The sequence below is a fragment of the Erigeron canadensis genome, chromosome 8, assembly GCF_010389155.1.
Source record: "Erigeron canadensis isolate Cc75 chromosome 8, C_canadensis_v1, whole genome shotgun sequence".
Taxonomy (NCBI): Eukaryota; Viridiplantae; Streptophyta; class Magnoliopsida; order Asterales; family Asteraceae; genus Erigeron; species Erigeron canadensis.
In genome coordinates this window covers 20,248,061-20,271,002 of record NC_057768.1, presented here as the reverse complement: position 1 = coordinate 20,271,002, position 22,942 = coordinate 20,248,061, and the positions used below count along the sequence as shown (strand labels likewise).

The 22,942-nt window shown below is 32.4% G+C and overlaps 2 protein-coding genes across 2 annotated transcripts; both read left to right on the top strand.

The window, feature by feature from the left end:
* The first annotated feature begins 750 nt into the window (after positions 1 to 750).
* LOC122610394 lies at positions 751 to 1,623 on the top strand. Its single transcript, XM_043783386.1, has 2 exons — positions 751 to 1,243; positions 1,361 to 1,623. Exons 1-2 carry the CDS (start codon positions 751 to 753, stop codon positions 1,621 to 1,623), a joined length of 756 nt encoding a protein of 251 aa, XP_043639321.1.
* A 14,724-nt stretch (positions 1,624 to 16,347) lies between these two features.
* On the top strand, positions 16,348 to 19,089 carry LOC122580544 (trihelix transcription factor ASR3-like). The gene is made up of 2 exons (XM_043752815.1): positions 16,348 to 17,065; positions 18,709 to 19,089. The coding sequence occupies exons 1-2, from the start codon at positions 16,465 to 16,467 to the stop codon at positions 18,981 to 18,983; spliced, it is 876 nt and encodes a 291-aa protein (XP_043608750.1). The 5' UTR covers positions 16,348 to 16,464; the 3' UTR covers positions 18,984 to 19,089.
* The last annotated feature ends 3,853 nt before the right edge of the window (positions 19,090 to 22,942 follow it).

Genomic DNA, 22,942 nt, shown 5'->3' with positions numbered 1-22,942 from the left:
ATATGCATAAATCAAACAAAATACATAACTATTATTTAGTATACTTATAATCAACTTTAATATTTATGTGAATTAATGATCATAATGAAGAGAGAAGTTAAAGTTTTAGAATTGATTTCAAAACTCAACTTTTATATTATATATATAGATATTTCACTTGTTTATGCAATTCCCAATAAAAGAAAAAAGAATTTGGAATGGCAGAGATCGGTCGTGCAGTGGCTGGCAAAGTGGTGGACTCATTGTTTGTTGTGGCTAAAAAAGAGATTGGTTACATGTGGAATTGCACTCAAAACGTTGATATTTTGAAAAGAGCATTGCAAAATCTTAAGGTACGAGGGAAAGGGTTCAAGGGCAGATAGATATAGCTATCTGTAAAGGTGATCGTCCCTTAGGGTGGACGGAGTCGATAGGCACGGGACCGGTACCGGTGTGAACACCGCCTCGACCTACCGGTACCGGTGGGGAGGGGACGAGACTGGGGAGCATGGTGCCGGTCAAATCCGAACGTTGCAAACCAAAAGAAAAAAAAAGGTGGGTCCCACATGTAACGGCCACTTTCTCTCTTCTTTCTTTCTTTCTTCTCTTTTTCTTCTTTCTGCCGATCTGTTTCTTTTCTTTTTTCTTTGAACACACAAAACACACACACATATATCTATATTTCTTGACAATCACGGCCCAACACCCCCAAATTTCCAATCAGATTCGAGTTCATCCGACGAGACAGAACGGTATATTAATCTATTCACAATGGCGCATTATGCGATTCAACAAGATGTTCGTGATATTGCCTCCTCTTCAAGAACGTATACAAGACGGGACGATCGTGGTGAGTCTCACGACCGTCTTTTTCGAGATTACTTTGCCGAAGAACCGAAATTTAATGAGACTCTTTTTAGACAACAGTTTCGTATGAATAGACGGTTGTTTGTGAAGATAGCTTCAGATTTGGAAAACAATTTTAGTTTTTTTAAGAGGAAGATCGACGCGCGTGGTAGATGGGGGTTTTCGGCTTTACAGAGATGCACATCTGCAGTTCGCCAGTTAAGATACGGTAGTAATCCCGACAGTTTAGATGATTACCTAAATATGTCGGAAAGATCGTCACGTGACACCCTTAATGCTTTTTGTGATGGAGTCATTAAGTTATATCGGCATGAATACTTGCGTAGGCCAACGCGTACTGATACGCAACGAATTCTTGATCATCATGCGTCTTATCATGATTTCCCCGGCATGTTAGGTATATCTTTACTTAATATATATATATATATATTAGTTAATAATGTATATATGTATATATATATATATATATTACGTAGTTTAGTTAATATTTTCGATTTAATAAATGTGTTTATAGGGAGTCTTGATTGTACACACTGGGCTTGGGATAATTGTCGAGTAGCTTGGTGTGGCCAGTACACGCGGGGTGACCATCACGGGCCGACGATATTGCTTGAAGCAGTTGCATCAAAGGATTGTTGGATTTGGCACGTATACTTTGGTGTTGCCGGTTCAAACAACGACATTAATGTGTTGAACCAATCTCCTTTATTCAATCCTTTTGAAGACGGCACAGCACCGTTGGTTCCTTTCACTGTAAATGGAACCGAATATCGGTAATCGCGTCGTTAAAATGAAAATTAAAAAACGTATATAAATATTAAATTAAATAAATATATAAATAAAAATAAATAAATAATAATATTTTTTATTTATACTAATAATATAATAAATTGATTAGTAGGAGACGCATCGCTGTTTGGCTCTACTTCAACCACTACAACCTAACGGTTCCCTTGCCTTTGCAGCTAAAAGAATGCGATAGAACACCTTTTCTGACATCAGGAGATGAAAGCAGTCAAGCAGGCAACTCGACTATTCGTCTTCACTTCCTCAAAAATGTCGTATTATCTCGTGGATGGGATCTACCCAAGATATGCGATGTTTGTGAAAACAATTTCCCATCCAACCGGTGAGAAAAGGATTCGGTATGCTAAGGCACAGGAGGCTGCAAGGAAGGATGTGGAGCGAGCTTTTGGTATTATTAAAAAAAAATGGAAAATACTTAGAGAACCGGCACGACAAATGGAAGAAACCCCCATCCGTAAGATCATGTATGCGTGTTGTATTCTTCACAACATGATTATAAAAGACGAGGACCATGCTATAAGTCCTGATTACATTCCGGATCCCCCAGTTGCGCCACAGCCATCAGATAAACGACTTTTTGAGATATATGACTCAAACGTTCACGAAGATCTTAAGATGGATCTCATTGACCATATTCATCGCACATTCATCCCGGGCATCGATCGCTAGTTTATTTATGTATTGTGTTGTCGTTTCGTATTAATATTGTAGTTTGATGTTTGGATTTGTTGTTTTATTTTGTTGTTTGTTTTATTTTTAATATTGTAGTAGTTTTAAATTATTAAATAAAATGTTTTAGTTTTAAAAATAAATAGAAATGAAATTAAATAGAAAAGGGTGGGGAGGGGTGGCGAGATACTCCTAACAAAAGGGGAGGGGAGGGGAGGAGAAGAAAAATCAGGGAGGGGAGGAGTGGGCAAGCTCTCCCCCCACCCTTAGATGGTGTCGAAAAGTGGGTGAAGGACGCCGATGAAGAAATATCCAAGGCGGAAGAATTTGTTAAAGAAGAAGAAAACGCCAAGAAGACATGCTTTAATATAGCAATGTGTGGTAATTGGCACACCCTTCATCAATACGGAAAAAGGGAAACAAAGATGGCTCCTTCTCTTTTGTGGACGCAAGGAAGCGGCACGCCTTATGAAAGTTGCGTCTCTTTTGAGACTCCTGCACCCCGACCACTAGATGTTTATCAAGACAAAGATTTTGATGAATTGCATACCCACAATTCAACTTTGGGGGATATTATTAAATCTCTTGAAGATGAAAGCAAACAAATCATTGGAATTTATGGCTTAGGTGGTATTGGAAAAACCACCCTTGCTATGGAAGTTGTTGCAAGAGTAAAAAAGACTAATTTGTTTGTTGATGTTGCTTTTACAATTGTCTCACAAAACATAGATGGTACGAAGCTTAGAAAAGATATTGGAGAAACAACGAAGCGAATACTGAAAGGAGACCGGATTCTAATCATATTAGACGATGTGTGGGAGAAACTAAATTTGGAAGAATTATATATTTCATGTGGGAATAATTACATGAATTGTAAGATTTTGTTCTAGAAGTGAAAAGGTGTGCCAGCAAATGAATGCTCAAACTAGAATTTGTGTAAACTCCTTGCAAATAAAGGAAGCATGGATTCTTTTCATACAAATGGTTGGTGAAAGATTGGAGACGGATTCCAAATTGAAAGAAGTTGCATTGAAGGTTATTGAAGAATGCGGTGGCCGGATTGCCATTGATCATTCAAGCCGTTGGAAATGCTTTGAAATATGAAAGCATTGAATCGTGGGAATCGGCACTTACTCAACTGCAAAACCATGCATGCACCATTAGATATCGATATCGAGATACGAAGATCATTTACTCATTTAAAGCTAAGCTATGACTATCTTAAAAGTGAAGAGGCCAAGTCGTGCTTTTTGCTATGTAGTTTGTGGGCAGAAGACCAAGATATTTCGTTAGAAGATTTATTTTATGGGGTGGGTTTAGAAAAGTTTGTTGACTTGGATAGCATAGAGGATGCAAGAAGCAGGGTTCAAAATGCAGTGAATGTCCTCAAGTCTTCTGGCTTGTTATTAAATAGCAAATCGAAAGACCATGCCAAAATGCATGATGTTGTTCGTGATGAGGCATTGTTAATTGCATCTCTAGTCAATAACAAATTTCATGTGAAAGCTTGGCAAGGCTTAATTAACTGAATGGCTACTCAGGAAGAAAAGCTTAGAAAGCTAGACAGGTATCTCACTCGCATATAATGACATCATCAAGCTTCCTGATTATAAGTTAAACATAGACCAGCTTGAGATTTTTCTTGCAAACGTCAATTGTTTGTCAATGATTTCTGAGGAATTCATTCGGTGCATGAAATTAAAATGTGAAGGTTTTGGATATTTCGTTCAATAACATCTCATCATTGCCACAATCATTTCAACTCCTCACAAAACTTCGTGTGCTCAATCTTCGTGAAAATAATACTCTTCGTGAAATTTTAATACTTGGAGAATTAAAAGACCTTGAGATTTTAAATCTAAATAAAACTGGAATCACTGAAATTCCTATAGAGATTGCGCAGTTAGTAAACTTGAGGGCGATGGACGTTAAAGATTGTAAGAATCTATCTCGCATAGCACAAAGTGTTATTTCAGCACTTTGGAGATTGGAAGAGTTATGCATTGATCTTAGCCGGTTGAATGAAGGAGTTATTGCTTGTACTGCCGAGGTTATGAAGTTGTCCGAAGTTCATGTATTTGAATTTAACGGTGAAGAGCTTTGACCTTCCTGAAAGTGAATGTTTTCATTCAGAAAAAATGAAAGCATCGGATATTATTTTCCAAGCAAATATGAGATCTGGAGGTCAGGTCGTTTTCTACTTATTTCAAGGAAACATCTTGTGAATCAACCAGTAAAGTGGTTTAAAAAATTAATTAAAGGAAGTCGCCCTACTACATTACTTTTTGCTATTAATCACTTAAATAATATCATACCTACCTTGTATGATCAAGGTTACAATAAATTAGGGAATATTGAGTTAAAGGTTTGTGTGATGGGAAGGAAGAGAAAAGAAAGGAAAAGTTTTTTAATGAACTAAAACACCTTGATTTACAAAATCTAGATATTTTGGAGGTTTTATGGAAATGTCCAAATGAATATATAAGTCTTACTAACCTAGTGTTACTTAACATCCATTGTTGTCCTAAGTTAAAAAGAGTATTCACAGTGCATGTAGCGCAGGGCCTTGTCAATCTCAAAACATTGAGAATTGATAATTGCTTAGGTTTAGAGGAAGTTATTTGGGGTGGAGGTAATGGAGATGGAGATGATGTATCTAGAAATGTTATTGTGTTCCCTTCCCTAGTCAATATCAGTTTTCTTACACTAGATGAACTCAAATGTTTTTTCAACTCAGCTGGGAATTATAGTATCGAATATCCATCTTTGGAAAACGTTTTTTTAAATGAGTGTGGCCGGGATGTTGGGGATATGGGGACATAGTATCCATAAAACACCTGTTAAAAATATAAGTGTTATTCTTTTGTTTATCCAATCTTATAACTTGCAGGGACTGTTCTTGCCAAGTCTCAAAGTTGTTAAGGTATGTTTTTATATTTCTGCTATAGTTGTTATATTTGATAGTGCAGGGTCTAAATGGTAACTTTGAAGATTGATGGCTATATATACGACTCATTGATCAGTTTTAGGGTTAAGAGAGTTGGTATATTATTCGATATATATTTTGTATCTATTTTTCTGTTTCTGTATTCTGTCTTCATAGATCATCTTGATCTTATTCGGTTATACAATATTTTGTATGAGAGTTGTAGTGAGGTGATTTGTAAGAGTGTTTATGTATTAGTGAATCGCATCCATTAAGGGGACGATTCTTTCTATTTGTAATAGTAGCACTCATTTGAGGACTACTAATTGTTGATGTGATTTCTGGGCAATAATATTGGATTATTGCATTATTTTGTTGTGCTTAGTATTTTTTACATGGTATCAGAGACAGGTTTGTGAAGAATTAGGGTTTGATTCGATTTGGGGGTTTTCTTGTATTCAAGATCTAGGGTTTGTAAAATTAGGGTTTTTTATCTAAAAACTCTAATTGAGTAAGGATTGTTGGTTATTGCTTCCGCTGAGTATCATATTGATGATACTCTTTTCTTCATCAACTCCTTCTATATCCTATAGCACTGTAAGTCTTCTTTCCGTTATCTGGTGGATTACCTTGGGTTGATATACAGGGTATTTACAGCTGCCTTGACCCTCTTCCTTGAAGAAGTGTGGAATCCTAGTAGCAGTTGTACCTGCAAACTATATTGACTCTTGAGTGATCTAAAAAACTCCAGGTAGCTTTATAAAGTGTTTATAGTGATTGATATTTGTTGTTATCTGTTTCTTTCGTGTGTAATTGTTTCTACTTGTTTTTTAATAAAATGGGTGATAATGCTACTGTTAGTGGTCTAGATATTGGTAATCCTTTGTATTTACATGCTAATGACACTACTGGTGTCCCTATTATCTCTGTGAAACTGTCTGGTACTGAAAATTATCGTGTATGGGCTAGTGCTATGAAACTTGCATTACAGACTAAAAATAAAACTGGATTTCTAAATGGAACTGTTGTTAAAACTGATTATGCTACTAGTGTTGTATTATCTCAACAATGGGAAAGATGTAATGATGTAGTTTTGTCTTGGCTATTAAGTTCTGTATCTCAAGATGTTTATTTAGGCCTAGTGTTTTCTGAAAATGCTACTGCTGTATGGAATGAACTTAAAGAAACATATGATAAGGTTGATGGTTCAATTGTGTATAATCTGATGCATAAAATTAACAATTTCAAGCAAAATAGTTTGTCACTGTCTGAATATTATCATAAGTTGAACTCTCTTTGGAGAGAATTTGATATGCTTACTAAACTGCCAAATTGTACTTGTGAAGCTAGAGAAGAAGTTAATACTCATGATAAATTGATTAAACTGATGTAGTTTTTAATGGGTCTTAATGATATATATCAACCTATAAGAAGTACTTTGTTGTCTAAAGATCCTTTACCTGATGTTAAAAGTGCATTTGCAACTATTTCTAGGGAAGAGTCACATAGAGATATCTTAAAACCTGCTAATGTTGATGTTAAACCTCAAGTGTCTGCTTTTGTTGCTAAGACTGTTGATTATAAAAAGAAATTTCCAGTTACTAGAGGTCCTAATCCTAATTTGAATTGTAAAAACTGTGGAATGATAGGACACACAATGGAAAGATGTTATGAAATTGTAGGATATCCACCTGGTTTTAAAAGGCATCCTAATCCAATTAGACATAATCATGGTTTTAAACAAGGATTTAATGCTAATTGTGATGCTAATGTGACTTCTGTGCAATCTGGTAATTTGAATGTACAATTTGGTAATCTGAATGCTATGCCTGCTCAAAATGCTAATGTGAATATGAATTCTTTGCATTCTTTACCTCTCACTGATGAACAAGTGCAGAAATTATTCTCTTTGATTAGTGATAAACCTTCTGGAAGTATGCAAGCTAATATGGCAGGTATGCCATGTTTTTTCAATAACAGTGTGCAATTTAATTCTAAATTTGATGAATTCTTTTCTGCTAATAGTGATAAAGATAGGTTAATTGAATTCTTAAAATGGATTATAGATTCAGGAGCAAATCAACACATGACTGTATCTTTCAAAAATATGTTTAATGTAATAGATGTGTTTGATCTAAATTTAACTGTTGGTCATCCTAATGGTACACTTGCAAAAATAAAAGGCATAGGAAATTTGAAATTAACTGATAATGTGATTCTTTATGATGTTCTGGTTGTTCTTGATTACTGTGTTAGTCTATTATCTGTACATAAGTTAATTAAAAATAGCAAATTATTTGTTGGATTTGATGAGAATAAATGTTATATTCAGGATTTGACAAGAAGGAATGTATTGGGGACTGGTAGTGAGACAAATGGTCTCTACTTGTTTGATCAAAGTGATTATGTTGTTGGTAAGTCACATAATGTGTTCAGTATGTGTTTTCAAGTTTCAAAAAGTTTGTGGCATAGTAGATTAGGTCATCCTGCTGATCAGGTTCTTGCAGTTTTAAAAAATGATATAAAATTGGATAAAAACATTTATGTTTCTCCTTGTAAAGTGTGTCATAAAACAAAACAAACCAGGGAACCATTCCCTTTAAGTACACATAAAACTAATAAACTTGGTGAACTTATACATCTTGATTTATGGGGTCCATATAGGGTTACCAGTAGGGAAGGGTTCAAGTATTTTTTTACTATAGTTGATGATTTTTCTAGGGCAGTGTGGATTTATCTTCTTAAAACCAAAGATGAAGTATTTGATATGTTTGAAACTTATGTGAATCTGTTGGATAATTAGTTTGATGTTAAAATTAAGTGTATAAGGTCTGACAATGGAACAGAGTTTGTAAATAATAAAATGAGTAATTACTTGGATAAGCATGGTATTGAACATCAAACTACTGTTAGTTATACACCTCAACAAAATGGAATTGCTGAAAGAAAGCATAGACATTTGCTTAATGTTGCTAGAAGTCTTTTGTTTCAAAGTGGTCTGTCTTTAAGGTTTTGGTCTGATTGCATTCTAACTGTTGTCTATCTTATAAACAGGTTACCTTCATCTGTTCTAAATGGTTCTTCACCTTTTGAGAAAATTTATAAAAGAAAACCTAATCTCTCTCATATAAGAAGCTTTGGTTGTTTATGTTATTCTACTGTATTAAACAATTCTGACAAATTTTCTCCTAGGTCAGAAAAATGTGTTTTAATTGGTTTCTCCTCAGGTAAAAAAGCTTGTAAACTTTATAGTATTGATTCTAAAACTATTTTGTTTTCAAGAGATGTAAAGTTTTATGAAACTGTTTTTCCTTATAAAATGAATTCTACTAAAAATGTTTTTTCAGTAAAGGATAAACTTAATTTCTTTAATAAAGAGTCACATCCCAATGATGAAGAGAGAGATTCATTTAATGGTGAGGGTAGTGCAACTCACTTGTTTGATTCTATTTTTATAGATGAACAAGTTGATGGCAGTACACCAACACCTATAAATGAAAATGATATAGTGAATAATGCTCCTGAGGGAAATGTGAACATTCCTAATATAGATAATGTTGTTAATAATAATGATGAAGGTAATGCTAGTTTAAGAAGGTCAGAAAGAGTTACTAGACCTTCTGTGAGACTTAATGATTATGTGGTAAATACTAGCGTTAGATATGGTATTGAAAAATATGTGAGTTATTCACATCTTAGCAATTCTAATTACTGTTTTTCTACTAATTTAAACAAATGTCATGAACCCTCTTCATATGAAGAAGCTGTTAAAGATTCTAAATGGATAGAAGCTATGAATAAGGAAATTGAAGCTTTACATAGAAATGATACTTGGGAGATTACTGATCTTCCAAGTGATAGGGAACCAATTGGATGTAAATGGATTTATAAAGTAAAATATAAAGCTTCTGGTGAAGTTGAAAGATATAAAGCAAGGTTGGTAGCCAAAGGTTATAGTTAAACGTTAGGTTTAGATTATGAGGAGACTTTTAGTCCTGTTGTCAAAATGGTTACAATAAGATGTCTTGTAAACCTTGCTGTTCATAAAGGTTGGCCTTTGTACCAGCTTGATGTTAACAATGCTTTCCTTTATGATGATTTAGAAGAGGAAGTCTACATGACTATTCCTCTTGGTTGTGGTTATAAAGATGATAACAAAGTTTGTAAATTAAAAAAGTCTTTGTATGGTCTTAAGCAAGCCCCAAGGCAATGGAATGCTAAGCTTACCAATGCCTTGGCTGAGCATGGCTTTGTACAGTGCATGTATGATTATTCTTTGTATATTAAGCAGTCTAAAGGTGTGTTCATTGTTTTATTGGTTTATGTAGATGACATTGTCATTACTGGAAATAACAAGGATGAAATTGATAAGTTTAAACAGTTTTCAAGTAGTAAATTCATGATTAAAGACTTGGGATTTCTTAAGTATTTCCTAGGTATTGAAATCATTGAAAATAAAAAAGGTGTATGCATGTCTCAAAGAAAGTATTGTTTAGAATTACTTCATGAATATGGTCTTCTTGCTTCAAAACCTATTGATACTCCTTTGGAAACTAATACTGTTTTGAATTGTGTTGAAACTGAAAAGGATAGATTTCTAAATAGTCCCACTGCTTATCAAAAGTTAGTTGGTAAATTGATTTACTTGACTAATACTAGACCTGACATATCCTATGTTGTACATTGTCTTAGTCAACACATGCATGCTCCATTACAATCTCACTTCAAAACTGCTTTGAGAGTTCTTAGGTATCTCAAAAACTCTCCTGGTTTGGGTATTCAAATTAATAAAGAAAGTAATTTAAAAGTTAGTGTATATGCTGATTCTGATTGGGCCAAATGTCCAACTACCAGAAAATCTGTTTCTGGGTATTGTGTTTTTCTGGGTAATTCTTTAGTATCCTGGAAAAGTAAAAAACAAGCAACATTGTCTAAGTCTTCAACTGAAGCAGAGTATAGATGTATGGCTTCTGCTACTTGTGAGGTTATTTGGATTACAAATATTCTGTCCAGTCTTGGTATTGATGGGTTATTACCTGTTAATATATTTTGTGATAATAGTTCTGTAATACAAATTGCTAGGAAATCCAGTTTTTCATGAAAGATCAAAACATTTTGAAATTGATCTTTATGTTGTTAGAGAAAAAGTGTCATATGGTTTTCTTAAAACTATCAAGGATCATTCTAATGATCAAATAGCAGATATTTTTACTAAAGGACTTGGTAAAGTTCAACATAAAGCTTTGAGATCTAAGCTTAATTTGATGGACATGTTTATTACTTAAGAGATGTATGTCCAAAAAAGGTTATAAGATTGAGGAAGGGTGTTAAAAATATAAGTGTTATTCTTTTGTTTATCCAATCTTATAACTTGCAGGGACTGTTCTTGCCAAGTCTCAAAGTTGTTAAGGTATGTTTTTATATTTCTGCTATAGTTGTTATATTTGATAGTGCAGGGTCTAAATGGTAACTTTGAAGATTGATGGCTATATATACGACTCATTGATCAGTTTTAGGGTTAAGAGAGTTGGTATATTATTCGATATATATTTTGTATCTATTTTTCTGTTTCTGTATTCTGTCTTCATAGATCATCTTGATCTTATTCGGTTATACAATATTTTGTATGAGAGTTGTAGTGAGGTGATTTGTAAGAGTGTTTATGTATTAGTGAATCGCATCCATTAAGGGGACGATTCTTTCTATTTGTAATAGTAGCACTCGTTTGAGGACTACTAATTGTTGATGTGATTTCTGGGCAATAATATTGGATTATTGCATTATTTTGTTGTGCTTATTATTTTGAGGACTACTAATTGTTGATGTCATTCCATAAGGCACATGCTACAATAACTTATCTATTATAGAACTTTTTGAAACCAATTGTACTCATAATGTGATATTATCTTATTATGAACGATGATTAAGAATTAAAAAATAAAACATACTTATGATCATATACTTGACATTTCGGTATATGTATTTGATCATGATGCGAATGATAACACGAATATGTTTCTTTTCAATTACCTGTCATATGATAATTAGATAACAATCAGGATTGTTTTCATATTCTTTGATAACAATTAGGACTCTTGATTTGAGTATATATTGTAACTTAAACTAATTAAATATAAATACCTTTTGTAACTTTTTAAAAAAGTTTTATAAAAAACCCCCCCTCAAGTTGACGCTAAGAACAAATATATATTAAGTATTCAAGGCTAAAATGTAAATTATTGATGGAAAGCAAAAAAGTGTAAAATAATGAGAATTTGAAGAAATTAAGGGATGTGATTGGTTGATAAGTTATTAGAATAATTATATTTTAGTATAATAAAAGATTTTCATATTTTGTTGCATATTGTTTGTTTTTTTTTATTGAAATTTCAGTTTGAAATAAATTACAAGGTGAAAATCCCACTGGATTTGCTGATCAGTTTTTATCTTTATTTTTGTTAGTTTGGATTCAAAATAAGAAGGATGTATGCATCCAAAATAATAGGTGATTCTATCAACTTAAAAAAAAAAGTAAAATTTTTTTTTCTTTCATTAATTTAATGCGTTTTTCACTTTAAGTGAAAAAATATTAACTTTTATCTTAAACTTAACAAAAATTTGCAATTGAAGTCCTATTGCTAGACAGTTTTAAGTTTTAGCCATTAACGTCCACATATGCAAAACATGTGAGAGCATTAATGTGTTCTCCCCTTTACATTTGAGGGACTGAAAGTGCAAAATGTGACATGCAGGAATCAAAAATGAAAAATGTTTTATTAGTAGTTATGTGGCTCTCTTAAACTCTTAAGTATATACTTATGCTAAAATATTAAAGTCTGTTTAACGAAGGCTAATCAATACATGCCGAGATTTTTCTAATGTGATTGCCGGGCCTGGTTCTCTTCTTCTCTCCATGCTCATTCTCTTCTTAAATGATCATCGACCTAAATGTGGCAGCCTATTTCATTGAGCAATGTGATCACTGGTGCCAATGCGAAAAAACAGAAAGGCAACTTTGTGTATCCATCCTAATCAAGTGCAACAAAAAGGAACTCCTCTTCAAATGAAATTTATAGTTGAGAAGGTCGTTGATATACTTAAGGTACTTCCTTATTTAATAAAGTTTACCCATGGATGATTAAAGGCTAAATATGTCATCGGCACAACGTGTTTGTTAATTAAAGCTCGTCTAGTTTTACTGGATTACTAGAGTGAAGACCCGTGAGATAGATGCACGGCTAAGTTAGTTGATGTGTTTCACGTCTTTGCTAAAGTTTCTAGATCGTTAATTGACGTTTATGAAGTAGTTTAAGTGACGCATGTATAGTGAAATGTGTAAATGCGAATCTAAAAGTTTGTGTTCAACAGAATCAACACACCATTTGCTTTTTGGGTACTAAAATATATACTTATTAATAATTTACAAACCATATATATAGTGCAAGAATCAACACTGCTTGGTGGGTACTAAAATATACAAACAAAAGAAAAATGGTTCATACGCCTGGAAGTGTTGTGTATAAGTAAACCAGCTAATGATTATTGTGTAACTATAACTCTCTACAGCATACCATTTATACATGCATTGATATAACACTTATTTGTATCAAATAAATGATGTTTAATTTACATAGACCAAACAAATAGATAGAATTGTAGTGGTAGTGCAATCCAAGTTAAAAGTTTAATAGTGTCCCGGGATGTTCTCAAAGATGACCAACCCCAAAAAAATGGTAACTCCAAATTTGGAACATCCCATTTGACACCATTTATCCAACTTGATTTAATTTTGTGTACCAATCATATAACACTTTATCGAGAAACAGAACCTAGCAAAACTGCAATAGAAACCGAGGTACGCCCAGGACCAAGAATGACAATCCAAAAACCAAAATCCTTGGAAAAAAGGAAAACTTCAACATGAACACAAACATGAGCTAATTTCAAATAATATTTTCACAACAAACAATGGCATAACACAAACCAAAAGCAAGAAATTTAGAAAACACAACAAAAACCCCATATGAACTCAAAAGATAACAATTTTCAACTCATCGAAAGAGAAAACCCAAAAATAATCACTTCCGACTTCACATTGTGACATAGTCTACAATTCAAAGTCAAAGAAAGCCATACAAAAGAGAAACTGATTTCTAACATTTGAAACAATCAAACAAAATCATACCTTTACAATCAATGAAGGCAACTTATGTCAAGCGGGCTCTACGGATCACACTAAACGTTCCCGCAGTGGCTACCAGGTGGCATTCTTGTTTCCCATTATTGGCCTCCCACTTAGCTCACAAAAAACAATTTTCATGTAAAGAACAATCATCGGTTGGGCTTGATTTGAAAAGTTCTCAAAGGTTCTCGCAAAAAAAAGTTCTCAAAATAACTTTACCCTATATATATATATATATATATATATTATATCAAGTGTATGTACACGTAGGTATAGATTCAATATTATTAGCAGAGTACAATATCGTAAGGTATAAAAGTATATGTCTTATTATCCATCCAATCATCAAAATAAATCAATATTGTTAGATATTTTATTTCATAGTTATTATTATATTCTTTTAATGTATTTTTCGCGTATTACGCGGGTTCATAATCTATATAGTTATGTCAAAATAGTTGATGTGATGTAGTGCATACTCAGACATTCAATCAATACATGTACGTATGAAATTTTTGTAATCCTTGTAAGGACCTTTTTAATTAGGTCAATCATTTTGTTAAAGTTATATTAAGTTGTTTATAAAATAAAATGAATTAATAATGAAAATTATTTGATAAATCAAGTTATTAAAAATTAACCTATAAAATATAATAACATGTTCTATATGAAATTATGATATATATATATATATACTTATATAGTTTCGAAACTATTTTATATATGGATATATTTAACCATATATTTTTTTTAGTACGTCACTTGTATAGATTATATTTTTTGTTAAATTAGTTTTAACATTTCTAACGCAGTTATTTTTAAAATTACAAATTTAAACTAGAAAATATACATTTTAACACCAAAATATACATTTTAACACCATAAATTAGATTAGTAATTGATATTTTATTAAGTTAGGGTAGAAAAAGACCTTGTTAAACAAGTTTAGGGTACCATACTATACCTTTACTAATTTAAAAGTGGAGTACCTAGTCAACCAAGTTGAAGGTACTAAAATGCATTTTAGCCTAAAAGTAATTAAAGAAAGAGAAAAATCCATAAAAAGGTAACCTATATACTCAAAATTCCTAATAAAGAGAACCTATTTAGGTTTTGTCTATTAAAAGGATTTCATTTCTAAAAATTTCTCAATAAGGATAATCTCATTAGTTTTCATCGTTAATCATTCATTTAAATGCCATGTCGGCTTGCCACGTCGTTAAAAAGCCTGAGTGGACAACTTATGTGGCAATTTTACGAGGGTATATTGGTCTTTGTCTTTATCTTCTTCCCCAAATCAATGAACATCTACTTCAATCATCCATCTATATATAAATATAAATATAAATTATAAATCTATATTTATATATCTATTTCTATTTCATATTTCTTTTTCTAGATTCTTCAAACAATTGGGAATAAACCATTATTACTACCATTATTTTAGGTCTCAATGTGCATTTTCAAAGTAGGGATTTCTGATTGATTTGATCCTTTGAATCACAACAATTAGTGTTTGAGTTGTAGCCAAGATTATCATTATGAATTGATAGTGGCTGTAACGAAGTGAATCACATCCAAAGTAGTTACAACTCTACTTTATTTGTAGCTAGTACGTATCATTTATTCACAAAAAGCGGCACCCTATCACGAAGTCCACATGAATACATGATGACCAGTGATGCGATTTAGAATGTAATTAGATACCGACCACCACCTTCACTCCGACCGTTAGATCCCACCACCACCACTTTGTCAAAGTCAAAGTCCAATTTTTAATGACGTGGCATTTAACAGAAGCTAACGTTAAAAACTAACGATATTCCCTTAATTGACAAATTTTTATAAATGAGATCTTTTTAATAAACGAAAACTAATTAGGTTCCCTTTATTAGGAATGTTCTGTAAAAATGTTACTTTTTATGGATTTTTTCCTTAAAGAAATGATAGGGGTGAGCAAAACCAAACCATAAACCACAAAAAACCGAAAAAACCAAACCACAAAACTGCCCCATAGTGAAAAACCGATTTTATGGTTCTTAAATTTAAAAAACCAAATTAATGGTTCGGATTTTAGTTGCATATAAAAAACGAAACCAAAAAACCAAACCAAACCGCATTATATATTTCAATATAAATAAATTAAATTTTAATTTTAATATTAATTTGATATATATATATATATAGATATATATTGTATCCTAGCCTTTCATACGTATATAATGGGTCAGTCCATTTACTTTCATATTGCTCAATATAATGTACCCTAGCCTTTTATACGTGGTGTGTATATATATATATATGTGTGTGTGTGTGTATTGTATACTCTTTTTTCTCAAAATCAACAAAGTAGACTTGTTTATTATCAGCGGTGTTTACCCTTTTAGTAATGCTTCTCCAACCTCCAGTATCACGTACATATAGGTTGAGGTTAGCAAAATCGAAACATAAACCGCAAAAAACCAAAAACCAATCTGGAAAACCGAAAAACCAAACCGTTATAAACCATTAACAAATTGCTTGAAATTTTAAAAACCACAAAAATGGTTTGGTGTTTGATTTTAACTAAAAACTGCATTAAACTGCACCATACTCACCCCTGAGAAATGACGAGAAAAGTGAGAAAGAGCCATTGGAAGGTAATGGGCTGTGGACTTTGAAATTATTAACGGTAAATAACTTAGATGGGCCTTTGGTTAATTTTAGCTGAATGGTATTGGTATATATTGTCATTTTCATCATTGTCCTTCGTGGCATAACTTTGGACGAATATGATTAAATGACATGAAATGAAAATTTTGGTGTCCTATTGACTGTTCTTTAACTTTATTCAGTTTTCACTACCCTTCATATCATTTCCCCTTGAAAATATATACCAAACCGCATTTTTCATCTATCTTTTTCTAAAAACCAAACAAAAAATGAACAAGTGAGAATTACTATTCTCGCTCTTCCTCTCCTCATATATCTCTCCATCATACATTTTAGTCTATGTCAAAATCTATAGATATAAAAAAAAAAATAGAACAAGTAAATGGAGTTGGAAAAGGGTAATAGAGTTATGATGATGAGGGACTACAGGAAAGGAAACTGGACACTTGAAGAAACAATGGTTTTGATTGAGGCCAAGAAGTTAGATGAACAAAGAAGAATGCTAAAAAACAACCCAAATGCACAAAGTACATCATCAACAATGAAACCATCATCAAGTGGTGAACTCAGATGGAAATGGATAGAAGAACATTGTTGGAAAAAAGGTTGTCTAAGAAGCCAAAATCAATGTAATGATAAATGGGATAACTTAATGAGAGATTTCAAGAAAATAAGAGAGTATGAAAGAAGAAACAATGATAATGAAGATGATACTAATAAAAAATCTTATTGGACAATGGACAAGATTGAGAGGAAAAATAATAATTTGCCAACAAATATGTTACCACAACTCTATCATGCTTTGGCAAATGTGGTTGAGTCCAAATTTGGTAGTACTGTCTCAGTTCTTCCAACCATTGTATTCAACCCTTGTACTACTACTACTAATACCACCACTACTCCTCTTCCGCCGCCGCCACCACCACCACCACCGCTATTGCTGCCACCGTCACCGCCGCCGCCATCAGCATTGCCTGCACAAGGTTCTTTTCTCCTTTCTATCTATACATTTCATGCATTTCTTTATTAAACACTAGGGACTAATTAAGAAAGTAGACCAATAAAAGATGTCTATACGACAATATATATGTAGCTTAATACTAGTATATAGCAGTAAATTCATTATCTAAAAGGCTGTGAATAATGGTATATGTTGTCATTTTTAACTTATTACGTACCCTAATGCATTGTTTTATAAACATTGTTTTATAAACATTAGATCTTACAATTCATTGCAAGGGCATTGTAACTTTGAGTAAATTATTTTATTTTCACTTTGTAAGAGGATAAAATAAGTTGGACCAACAAATTGAGTACGAGTAATATTTTTTATACCCTACATATATCTATGAAAATGATGTATCCAAAGTATTAAAAATAAATTATGTCAACAATCTCATCTCCAACCTAAACCTATATTTAAACAATCTGTGGGTTTCAAATTATAAAAAAAATTAAACTTCCATACTGAATTACTTGTTACTTTTAATCTTTCAATTTTAACTTTCAATTTCATATTCTCACTTTTTACCAATCCATTTGTCCATGCTAAAGTTATTATATGCCCATGCTCACTATAAGCCAATGTTTGGTCCTTTCTTATCATTATTTAGAAAATACCTTTACATTCTTGGTGTTGTATTGACACCTTCGTTTTTTGTTGATGTAACTCATATATAACGACCTTCTTTTCACATGTCGATTTATTTTTATGTCCCTAGAATATATGCATTTAAGTCTTAGGAGGTAAAAATATAATGCCGGCCCTAATACAAAGTAACAATTTTATTATTTAGTGATGTTACGTAATTAATTATGTGACATGATATTATTTATCATTTTAACCGATCTAATAGTGCCATTGGGTTAACAACCCAGTGGTAGGGGGTTTTGCCTGTAAAAGCTTGGGATTCGGGTTCGAACCTTGCAAGGTGCGATTTAATGGGGAGGCACCCTCTGGAAATGTTTGATTGCTGGGTAGGTGTGGTATGTTTAGTTTTACCTTCATGTCGTGCAAAAAAAATAAATAAAAAAGTAAAAATAAATAGTGCCTTTGCATCATCAATTGGTGAATCCAAGGTTGTAAATATCGGTTTCGGTATCGTATCGGCCGACCCTCGATATGCGATATATCGGATACCCTAAATTGTAAAGGAATTCATCTAAATATGTATATATATACACACACTAACAATATGTACAGTTTGACATAACTTTACGTACCGTTCAATCTTAATTGCTATGTTATGAAGCAAATTTTACATACCTTTTAATCTTAAAGTCAGAAACCCTATTTTTGATTTATAAATAAAAAAATAAATAAAAGTCAACTTTTTTGACCGATATTGGCCGATATTGACCGATATTTGACCGAAACGATAAGTTCAGCCGATAACCCATATATCGTATCAGTTGAAAGCCGATATCCGATATATCGGCCGATATGACCGATATTTGCAACCATGGGTGAATCTATATTTATGACTGCTTATATCTCATGTTTTTGAAAATATTGAATTTTTTTTGTATTTCGGTCCCAATTACACACTAAAATGAAGAAACATAATAATGATGGAAATAAACATATGATAAATAATTAAATATAATATCTATGCTTGTTATTCAGAATCATCAACAAAAAGAAAAAAGCCAAGTGATGGAGAAAGAAGCATTTCAGAAGAAATAAGTACAAGTTCAAGTTTGTTAATTGAAGCAATTAAAGGGTTTGAAGAAAGGGAAGAAAGAAGGCATAAAGAGTTGTACGACTTGCATCAAAAGAGGTATAAGCTTGACGAGTCAAAGATTGAGTTGGAAAGACAAGGTTTTGATAAATTGGTTGATGCCATTAATAATCTTTCCAATTCTATCATTGCTTTCACTTCACAAAGGACTCATCTCTAACTATTAATATTTTATATTCTTCAAAAATCAATTAAATATATGGTGGTAGGGACTAGAGATATATGTATAGTGATGAATGATACCCTTTTTAACTCCTTTTTCTTTTGTGCGTGCGTAATTATTTAACTCCATTATTATATGAGTGAGTTTCTATTAAAATTTGTACTACTTTCAAAAATTGATTTAATATATATAATTATATATAACCCATACTTGGAGTGATGTGCCATGATTATAAACCAACTACATGGTAAGAAACACAAGAAATGGGTGCCAATACCATATATGTAAATGGTTTATGATTTGCATAAGTTGTTTTGATTTTTTATCTAATTTTTCTATCCGATAGCTTGTAAACTTTATACAATATTTTGAATTTTTGATTTTTTTGGTTTTATTGATATTGTTTGTTTAATTAATAATACTCCGTAAGTATGGACGTAAAAGTCTAAAACTACTGATTTTAAAGTATAAAGTAAATATATTTTGTACACTGACAAGTGATGGTTAGTGATAAAAGCTACGGAGGGTCATGTGGTCAAAGTTTGACCAGTCAAAATGAACGATGGTCATGTGGGTGTCAGACTTCTGTTTCTTCAAAATTAGTTTTTGGCGTTTTCCTCTTTCGTATTTTAAGTAGTATTTCTTTAGAAATCTAGACGTCTAGTACTATGATCATTGTATATCCAAATCATTTCACTTCACTAAGACCAAGGCCGTAAGGTCTAGATGAAGTAGAAGGTGAAATGATTAGATAGCTAGGTGAAGTATTAAGGTAAGTCGATGAAATACTTAGGTGAAGTAAGATATAGTGGGTATAGTGAGATATTAAATTTGAAGGTGAAAGCTTACGGGAAAAAATAAGGTGATGCCGATGTGGCAGAAAAAAATGTAAGTGAAGAAGGTGAATGGTTAAGAATGGTCTAAGGGGTAAGGGTGTAGTGCTAAACTTTTGGCTCTTTTGCAAGTCTAAGTCCTATAGAAGCATGCCATGTGTACTTGCTGATTTTTTGCCAAAACTTGTCAATTCCTTACCAACAACCATGGTGTAGTGTCAAAACTAGTCAATCCTTGCCAATTGTTGCCAAAGGAAAAAAGACAAAAAAAAAATGGTCATGAAAGAAGCTTCCAACGTTCACTAGCATCGGCCAAAACTAGCTGATGTAACTTGCCAATGCATGTGCTATAGGTTTTCCAAATAGCCGATTCTAGCCGATCATTTTTGCCGATAAAATTTGTCGACTACCCTCTTGCCCCTAAAGGCTAAAGGAGTCATTTGGGTTTTAAACCCTCTCAAACCGACAATCACATCTCTTTTAACTTATTTTACTCATTGAACCTTATCAACCAACCTTCTCAACTTATTTTTTAGGCATTCATCACTTTTTCAACCCTATTAAATTTTTTTATTTTCGTTTTCATTTAATTTATTCAAAAATTTATAATAAAAACTTAAACATTTCATTCATTAAAATAAACTAAACATTAAACATAAACATAATTTAAAAAGTACATAAACATAACTAAAAAAACTACATAAACAACATATTTAGAAATTAAAATACTACATCATAATAAAGACACTTAAATCAATGTCTCAATCCGTGGTGGTTGTGCCATTGTGTCATCAAGGTATGCTAACTCCATACCTGATATACGCTGTGAGATCATACCGGAGACGATGATGGACTTCTTGGTCATGTAACTCCCTCAGCGCGTTCCGGTCATAAACTTTAGGGGCAGGTGGATCCATAATATGGACCGGTCATATTGCCATCCCGACGTCTTTTGTGATCATGTTGCGCAATATACAACATGTGGCGACGATTTTCCCAATCTTCTCCGTTGTCGTGAATCGGAAGGGACTCTCCAAAATCTTTCATTTCCCTTTTAGAGCGCCAAAAGCCCGCTCAATATCCTTTCTTGCCGCGTTTTGGAGTCTTTTGAACTTCTTTTCCTCCTCTTCAACTGGATGCGGATATGTCTTAACAAACGTAGCTCACCTATGATAGATTCCATAGGTAAGGTAATACACACGCTTATAATGTTGTCCATCTACGCTAAATGAACTGTCTGGTGCGGATCCATTACGGTTGAAATAAAACAATGGCGACTGATTCAAAACGTTGACATCGATCGTTGCTCGATCCAGCAAGATCAGAAAACGAATGTCAAATCCACAAGTCGTGAAAAGCAACACATTCCATTGTTGTTCGATCGGGCGGTGTGTTTAGGCGGGTTGGCCCAACCCACTGCCAGCCCGTGCTCTACTCCGTGAGGCCTAAGAAAAAACCAATACAAATAAGCGTATAATTCGTTAATTTCGTCATATCATTTTTTTCACTAATTTTAACTTATCAATAACCAATCTATTACAAGTTGAAAAAGTTTTAGAACCCAAAACATTATAGAAGGCTTTTCTCATTAAATTGATATTTAAATTAATATTTAGAATGACAATTTGATGTCTTTCATTAAGTTAAATTAAGGATAATGATAAATATGCCTAAAAATATGCTTAAAAATGTATTTAATCCATTCAATTTTTGACACATAAATTTCATCTTTTTTTCCACAATATTTACCATTAAATCTGTCATGCGTCAATCTTTCTTTATCAAGCGTCCTTTTAAACTTAAATTTTAGGCATATTACTCATTTTCTTAAATTAATATTTTAGAAACAATTTTGTCTCTCTCTAAAGAAGGAGTTTCTTATCACTTTCTCTAAATCTGAGATCGGAATCTGGGTTTTTCTTTTTCGGCTTTGATTTCGCCTTGTCCTCAAAACTTATATGTCAAGGGTAAAACCTTATGTCGAAGGTCTTTCACGAAATAGCTTCTTTACCTCTGATTTGGGTAAGTTTGTCTACATCATACATTTCTCATCTGGCCATACTCCATTTCATCATACCCTTCCCATACTCTGTTTCGTCGGGATTTGAATTCTGTTGTTATTGTTGTAGTAACTTAGAAAATTCCAAGTCATCGTCAAATATTTTATACAATTAGCTATTCTTTTAACGCTATTAAATTTTTAACAGTATATTGTTTCTATCGGAAATGCTCTAATATATAAGTAAAGGCTTCAAAAACGTAGCACTGTAAACAAATAGAACCAAGACTTTTTATAAAGCTTTACCCTTTATATTAAATTTTATTGCCTTTCAATAACTAGAAATTCTTATACAATAAGTATTTTTGATGTATTTAGTCTTAAACAATTTTTTTAATAGGGATAAGTATCTGGGAATGTAATAAACTATGCAGGAATGTTTATGTTATGTAATGAACTACTTAGATGTTTATTATATGTAATGAACTTTTAAATCCTATTTATTATATGCAACCGGGTATATGTGGCAACCATATAAGCTGCCACTTGTAAGTTTTTGATTGGTCAGATACATCCAATAATCTGGATTTGAAAGTTCATTACATACAATAAACATCCAAGTAGTTCATTACACAACATAAACATTCATGCATAGTTCATTTCATTATCAGACACTTATCCCTTTTTAATAATACATAGTGTAAGGGCTTCAAAAAAAATATACCACTATAAACAAATAGAACAGGGTCGAAAAAAAGTTTTTTATGTCCATTTGTTTAGTTTAGTATATGATTCAAAATTCAATATAACTGTGCTATAAGGGGATTTTTTTTTTTTTATTCAAAGTTAAACATATAAAGTTATATCCATATTTTTAACAAAAGAAATTAGTTTGTTTATATTCGTTTACTTATGTCTATGAACAAACACACGTCGTATATTGTGAGTTTAATGACATAATCCATTTGAAATGTATAGCAGCGGATATACATAATACAAATTAATTGTGTAATTACACAAATTATTTGTGTAATTAGCTAGAAATATGCTTGTGTAATTAACAGAAAAATTAGGCCCAGGATTCTGAAAGAATCTACCAGCCGACATTAATATGTTGACCAAAA